This window comes from Chenopodium album, chromosome 26 (assembly GCF_948465745.1).
Source record: "Chenopodium album chromosome 26, dcCheAlbu1.1, whole genome shotgun sequence".
In the NCBI taxonomy this organism is placed as follows: Eukaryota; Viridiplantae; Streptophyta; class Magnoliopsida; order Caryophyllales; family Amaranthaceae; genus Chenopodium; species Chenopodium album.
Genome location: NC_137859.1, coordinates 13,784,384 through 13,791,969, shown reverse-complemented (window position 1 = coordinate 13,791,969; position 7,586 = coordinate 13,784,384). Strand labels below are relative to the sequence as shown.

Here is a 7,586-nt window from a genome sequence, read left to right as displayed (position 1 = left end):
CTAAACTGAACTGAACTGAACTGAATTGATCTGAGTTGAAATGAATATTTTATGTGAGAGGGAAATTAAGAGCTGAACTGAACTGAACTGATTGGAACTGAACTGAACTGAACTGATTGGAGCTGAACTGAACTGAAATTAAGTAAATGTGAACAGGCCCTAAGTGGAAAGGGAAAGGAAACTAAGGCAATCATGTGATGAGATCGATATCTAATATGTAATTGTAGAGTCGTTTTTACAACTTCTCACCACAACACTCTAATTCTTGAATGGAGCAATTCTATGCATTCTATTTTTTTTGGATAACTTCCTCTTCGACTCCCACTACTTTAACCATATCACTAATCACTTCCACAGTTCCACTTCTCTTTTTTTATTTATTTATTTATTTTAAAAAAAACATATAACATTATAACTACTTCCACATAATTCCTTTTACATATACATACGACATACGTATATTCCGTGTGTTAGCACGAGTACACATTTCCTTTATCAACAATTTACTATAGCACTCAAAATCCCCAACATTTCACTTTTTTTTTAACACTACGTACTAACATTGAGTGATTTCCATCAATATAGTTGGATTAAAAATTATTTCCCATGATACATTGGTTTAAAAATAAATTCCCAAGGTACCGTCCAAGTAGGATCGGTGCTTAGTTCAGCTTAGAACCGCTAATATCGTTAGCGGTTTTATAAATAAAACCGCTAATGACATTAGTGGTTTTTTATTTTTTTTTTTAAAAATACAAAGAGACCTGTTGTTACAAAAAGCAGGTCTCTTTGTTCTTAGTATTATGAAAAGGACACACACACCCAAGTAAAGCGGGTTTGTACCTGTTATTTCAAAATAAAGTCTCTTTTTGCACATATATAGTGTTCAATGCATTTAAAGAAGGAAAGAGACCAATTACTAAAAAAAGGTGGTCTCTTTTAAAAACCGCTAATACGAGTAGCGGTTCTAAAACAAAAACCGCTGTTGTTATTAGCGGTTTATGGTGAATCAAAATAAAATCCACACCAATCCTACATGGACGGTATTTGGGGAATTTATTTTCAAAGCGACGTATAAAGGGAATTTGTTTTCATTTTAACATTATTGTGGGAAATCACTCATTAACATTTCACTTTGTTTTACGCGTATTATTTTTTGGTACGTATTATAATATATGTTTTGCATTAGCTCGAGCATATAGTTCCTTTATCAACAATTCACTATAGTACTCTAAATCCCCAAGCCTTCAACTATATGCCTTTTTTTTAGGAACTACCCTCCAAACAATTTTCACTTCTATATTCATCAAAAAAAAAAAAAAAAAAGTGTACAACACGTTTTTGCGCAATTGGCCTCACCGAATAACTACTTGCAACAGAACAAAGTATGTAACTCGTAGAGTAAGACACTAACCCATATGACACTAATCGAATAACCCCTATAACACTGAACGGGTAACCTCTATAAGTTTGACAAAGTCTACCCCCATAATAGCTGGCTACATTGTGTGGCCACCGACATAAAAGAGTAAGACCTTGTTTTTTAAGCTTCTAAGCAAAGCAGAGAATATCATATTTCAGCAGAGCAATATCAGCAGGGCAGAACAAGTGCCAGCAAATTATTAATACTCAGTAGAACAGAGCTAAGCAAGGTTGAACAGAGCCGACCAGTCCAAAATCAACCATATATATCCTGTGCATTTTGCACGGATACACTCTAGTTATAAAAAGTAATTGGAGAAGCGAACAAAAGAAAATAATAGCACAATTGCTTTTTTTGAAGGAATCCACTAAAATGGAAGACTTAAATAAAAAAAAAATGAAAAAAAAATAAGTGGAGGTCAACCAACTTCTAAAATACAAAAAAATGGTTTAAAAAAAAATACAAAAAAATCATACTTATATTCTGCGAACCAAATAACCCAATACTTTTAAAACAGGTTTACTACGGGATCGATCCTTCCCCCCAACATATGCAGGAATTTCCCCCGCCTCCGTTGTACCCGCCCTTGTGGCTCATATGAATCAAAAAAAAATCCACCCTCTCCTATAATTAGACAATAATACAAAGACTCGCCCATTTATTTATTAGACGGATCTAACCCGTATTATAATTGTGGCGGCTCATCGTTTTTAAAAGGCATACAATCCTACCTCTGTCAGTCAGTTTCAGTTATTTATTGAACCGCGCACTCAACGTTCTCCATTGAAGTTCTCCGTTGAATCTAATTCTTGTACCCCCATTGAAGCAGCTTCTAAGGTAAGTTGTTTATTGTCGTTATCATCATATCAATTTCACAATCTAGGGTTTATTTTTGATCTAATTTAATTTAATTTAATTATCAGTGCTTTAAGTTTGGGGTTCTTAAATCTCAACTATTGGTTCTAAATTCTTAGATTACGAAACGATCATAACCAAAAGAATAGAAAATTATGAGCCTAATTTGATTAGTGAATCAAATACCCCTAAAATTATGTATTTTTCGAGATAATTGAATATGAAATTTGATCTCTTTTCCCCTCCTGCCCTGCAGAAGCATTGATCTCTATAATTTGGTTAGTGTTGTTAATTAAAATTTTATTAGTGTTAGTGTTGTTTCTTATTGATTGCAATTGCTGGGTGAATTTGATTTCTCCCAAAGTTCACATCTTTGGCTCAAACACACTATTTTGGAAAGAAGTGATGAGTTGAATTTATTGGTAAAGAATTCAGCTTTGGGAGTTTGGGTAAAAAATTTTGTAGCTTTGATCGAAAAACTACTGTATTATTGTTTTCCAAGCCAAAAGATTTGATCTTTATGGATTTTTCTTTGATATTTTTGACATGCTATTAAGAGTACTATACATATTGTATGGTTTGTATCAATATATCTCTGTCAACTTTCATGTTTATGACCAATGATTGCTTATGCATGTTAACTTTCATGTCATGACTATAATGCATGCCAACTCTTTCCGAGTATTGAGGATCATTTTGTTATTCCTTTAGATTAGTCTAGTAATTGATTCTTTCGTTTCAAGTTGTCACTGATTTCTAGGCTAATTGTAGTTGTTAGTGAATGAGTGTGAATAGGATAGAGAGGAAGTGAGGCATGTGATGAGGTGAGGGGAGAGAGATGGCAGTCTAATAAGTAAAGAAACAATTTTTGCCACCCTAACTGGAGTTTGCTCACAAAATTTGGAACGGAGGAAGTATTATGTATCCTAATTACTTACTCGTATTTAGTAAAGACATGCTTATTGTATAACTTTCCTATCTCATTATCCGTTGCAAACAGTCATATATGTCAATCTTTTCGATATGTTTATAAATGACACCGTGCTTAAGCTTCACTGTTTCGGTAAATTCTATACAATATGCATACATTTTTCAGTTTGTAATGTGTCCTAGTAAGTAGTAACGTGTACTCCTTAACCTACAGGTGCTTTTTGAAAAAAAATAAGTTTATGTATAAAGTTAGTTGTTGGTGTCTTAGAGGATGGTTAATCAAGAAAAGAACTTTGGGCTTTTATGCGAGGATTTGTTGGTTAACATTTTCTGCAGACTCCATGTGAAAGATCTTCTAAAGTGCAAGTGTGTGTCAAAAGAATGGCTGACAGTAGTCTCTCAAGTTTGTATTCCCATGTTGTCAGCTGAGGATCCTCCTGTTTCTGGAGTTTATTATCGTGCTATTCGAGATCATGGCTTGCCTTTTGTAACAACAACCTGTCCTCAAGACACAAAAGAATATTTGCAGCACCTGGTGGCCTATAGTGATTCTATTCATTATGTTGACAGCGCTCCTCTGGAACCACACCTCATGCCTTTTACCAGCGCCAGAAGCTATTCTGATGAAAAAGCTGATTCATATGGAATGTCACTTTCAAGTTTATTGCCATTTGAACATCGTGGTGCCAGTTTCTTGGACTGTTGTAATGGCTTAGTTTTGTTTGTTCAACATCCTAAACCCCTGTTTTACGTGTGTAATCCTGTAATAGGACAATGCGTGCCTGTCCCTCCACCTCCTCCTTCAATCCAGTTGTCGACCCTCTACGCATCATTAGCTTTTGACCCTTCCGAGTCCATTCACTACAGAGTGGTCATTTCATCTCTTAGCAACCAGCCACAGTGTATCCATTTATTTGATTCCCAAACTGGAGAGTGGAAGTCGTATGAGGTGAAAATAGAGCTGCCTCCTTTTGCTGAGTGTTTTAAGTTGCTCAGGCACTCTATTTACTTGAGAGGTGTAGTGCATAGATTATCCATGTATGCTGTGATAATATCCTTTGACCTCAAATGTATGAAAGCCTGTGTAATTAACTGCCCAAGTCAGAAAAGTCCTCCTGCACATCCAACAAATGAAAAAGATCAACCTCCGCCAGGATGTATTGGGGTGTCGAATGGATCTCTCTGTTATGTCAGGAATGAAGATGGGTATGTGTGTGTGTGGTTGCTTGACAATCCCAATGACTCCAGTGAATGGAGTTTGAAGCATAAGATTTGCTTGCAATACCTTTGGAACTATGCGCGAAAAAATGACTTGTCTTTGCGTTATGTCTGGTTGCGATGCTGTTCTTTTCATCCTACCTCTGACATCTTATTTATGGGTTCTGCATGTTCAATCTTTATGTATCATATCGGAAGTGATCGCTTTGAAGCAGTGCGGTATTTAAACTTTACTGAAGCGCATTGTGGGGACTTTTTCCCTCTCTTTTTGCACAAAAATGTATTTGTCACGTTGAAGGACTGGTCCAGAGGTATTACCAACATTATCGATGTAAGTATTCACTACTTCATTTGATTTTTTATGGCTTATCTCCCACTTTTCTACAAATCTGCAGTGAGTTTAATTAATTAATTCTAGGCTTATCGTACATGCCTTTTTTTTGTGATATTCTGATTCATGATTGATTCTTTTCTGTTTTGGGTTGCTGCTCCATCAGTGTCCATATTCTTCATGGTGTAAATTTTATCTTATTAAAGGTCTTATATCCTCTGATACATAATATATTTCATGTAGCTGTGACACGTCATGGGTTGAATGTTGTCGCTAGTAGGATGCATATTTGTCTAATTTTTGTCAATAATGTCCAGAAAACAAACTTATATCAGAGTGTTTATGCTCATTATTTTACATGTAGGACTATTAGTTTTTTGAAAGCATACAGTTGGTGTTGGCCTTGTGTTTCTTCTTTATTTTGTATGGTATGGGAGTGCAATTCAAATTGTGTGACATCAGGCATGTCGGTGGTGCAATATTATATTTTGTATGCTTGCATATGCTGTCATTCTGGTTTCTTTTCCTCAATAATTATCTTAGAGGATGTAATAGAACCGATATTGTCATTTTTAGGAGTGAAACGAACTCATGCTGTTGTGTCAAATGTGAAGAACATTGTCGCACAGCTGAAGAGGGTCCTTCACCGTCTTGTGTAAAGTTGCTTCGTCTGCACATTGCTCTTCTTGAGACTTTTTAGTGGTCATACAGTTGACTCATCTGTAACAAACATTGAGCATCCTTGTTTACGTGCATTGTGAATGAATTTGAGCATTCCATGATTTTTAAGACATACAGAAAATGATTTAAATGTAATTGCTTGTTGTGTTCTTGATCGTTTGATATTATTTCTGAGGCGCTGTTATTAGATGTAAATCAAACTCTTGCCATTATTTTTACTATTTGTAGAACTGGAAGGCCTGAAACTGGGTGAACTGTGTGTTTGTCTTTCCTAAACTAATAATCAGTTTACAACTTGACTTGACATTTGCCTTCTCACCCACAAAATTTTGGTCCACCTCTGAACTCCCTGACCCGGAAATTGAGCCGCCATGTCTCTTGCTTGGACTGCACATACTCGTTTGATACTCTATTCGTTAGTCTTAGAGTCAAACTAATATGTTTATTTTCCTCTCATATAATATATATAAAACCTTCTACTGCATTTTATTTTCATTTACTGTTACTAAACCAAGTGAACTTCTGTTTTGTTGTGTGCTTATGTCTGTTTTGCTAATGTCATCTTCTTGATTATGATGGACAGAACTATGAAGACATACATGACCGTTGGTGTTACACAGATCAGTGATCATTTATTGAAGCAAAAAAAGAATAAAAATGAGATGAAGCTTATGGTTTGTTTCAGTTTGTCTGCCACAGGCGATTTACTAGTTTTTTGGCATTGCTTTAGATTCAACAATAATGTTTGACATGAAATGTGTTTCTTCTTGAAGAAGTCTTCTATCTCAGTTTAGATGAATATTATTTGGAAGCTCATGAACTCTTTGTTACTTGATAGTATTTTGATTGACCTTCACCTCTTCATGGTTGGTATTCAAGAGAAGAATAATAGTGGGGTAACTGGGGTGAAAATCTCTAATTTGTTTGAAAACATCCAGTACCTACAGTGGGCATAGCAAGTTCATGACTACCTTCAAACTTGAGAGAGTGACACAGTTCAGTTTGGAATAAGGAGCGACTTCTGCTGTTCATAGTGAGGGTGCGGGCAAAAATACCATCTCGATTTCAATCACCAACTTGGAGGCACCATCTATGCTCAATTTCAACGAGCTTAAGTCTCTTGCAGACACTATCTATGCTCAATTTTAGCTATGATAGTGTCAGAGGCCTAGCTTGGTTTTAGTGGAATGGTGGCAAAGGTTAGATTCTTATTTTAGTACCTGAATGTTACTTGATCTTGAGGTGGTTGAGGAGATTGTGTCTTGAATAAGAATGAAAGAATTTAACCATACTTGCTGCTACAAGATTTCATTTATTAATTATTTAAAAAAAAAAATCCCCTGTGTTTATGTGTTCTTTTTCAATGAGTTAGTTATATGCATTGTAAATTTGTAAGCCATCGCTGTAGTTTTTCATATTAGATTGCTCTTTATTCACTACTCCGTATTATATAAGGGAGGGAGGGTGGGGTGTTGGTAGTGGTTGGGTGTCAACATGAGATTACACCTACTCTTACTAATCTTTCTTCACATTCTATTTCAATAAGGTTACCTGTTGGAGCAAATGGTTGATAATTGAAGTAATTAGCAAAGAACAATAAGGAAATTTGATAGTAAAAGAGACAAGAAATTGGAAGGTGGGAAAATCCTTCAAGCAATTACTTGAAGACTATAAAACCCACCCAAGAACAAGGAGAATGTTTGTATTGATTTCAATTAGTGTTTATAAGAGTAATCTCTCACTAATTTCCACTCTAAAGCACAAGGGTTTCAAGAACAAGAACCCTAGCTCTAATTGTGTTTCACTCAATTTGGGGATAATTAACAAAATAACCCTTAATGGGTATTTATACCCTCGACAGATTTGGACAGGGTATCAGGTAGGCACGGACGTGCCAAATATGGCACGGACGTGCAAGCCCAGATAACTCATTCCAGTAGCTACTGCTCGTCTGGAACTGCAGCAGCACGGACGTGCCATATTTGGCACTGACGTGCTTCCCCTGTTCGCGTCAGCACAGACAGCCCGTAGTAAAACAGCTATAACTTCCTCGTTTCTTATCGGAATTAAGCTTATGACCTATCATTGGAAAGCTCTTGAAACAAGCTTTCACCTCCAACTTGAATCACCTCAAAACTCTAAGTAATT

The 7,586-nt window shown here is 35.9% G+C and overlaps 1 protein-coding gene across 2 annotated transcripts; it reads left to right on the top strand.

The window, feature by feature from the left end:
• Nucleotides 1-2,129: 2,129 nt before the first annotated feature.
• Nucleotides 2,130-6,194, top strand: LOC145616230 (F-box protein At5g07610-like). Of its 2 annotated transcripts, XM_081670923.1 has the most exons (3): nucleotides 2,130-2,260; nucleotides 3,423-4,757; nucleotides 6,022-6,194. In XM_081670923.1, the coding sequence occupies exons 2-3, from the start codon at nucleotides 3,480-3,482 to the stop codon at nucleotides 6,064-6,066; spliced, it is 1,323 nt and encodes a 440-aa protein (XP_081527049.1). In that variant the 5' UTR covers nucleotides 2,130-2,260; nucleotides 3,423-3,479; the 3' UTR covers nucleotides 6,067-6,194. The 2 variants fall into 2 exon arrangements, with proteins under 2 accessions (XP_081527049.1, XP_081527048.1); XM_081670922.1 differs by having other exon boundaries at nucleotides 2,153-4,757.
• The last annotated feature ends 1,392 nt before the right edge of the window (nucleotides 6,195-7,586 follow it).

What these genes read in the sequence shown, in the direction of transcription:
- LOC145616230 (XM_081670923.1), top strand. Translation starts at nt 3,480, where the DNA reads ATGGTTAATCAAGAAAAGAACTTTGGGCTTTTATGCGAGGATTTGTTG. An exon ending in GTATTACCAACATTATCGAT is followed by an intron (nt 4,758 to 6,021) that starts GTAAGTATTCAC and finishes TATGATGGACAG; the next exon opens with AACTATGAAGACATACATGA.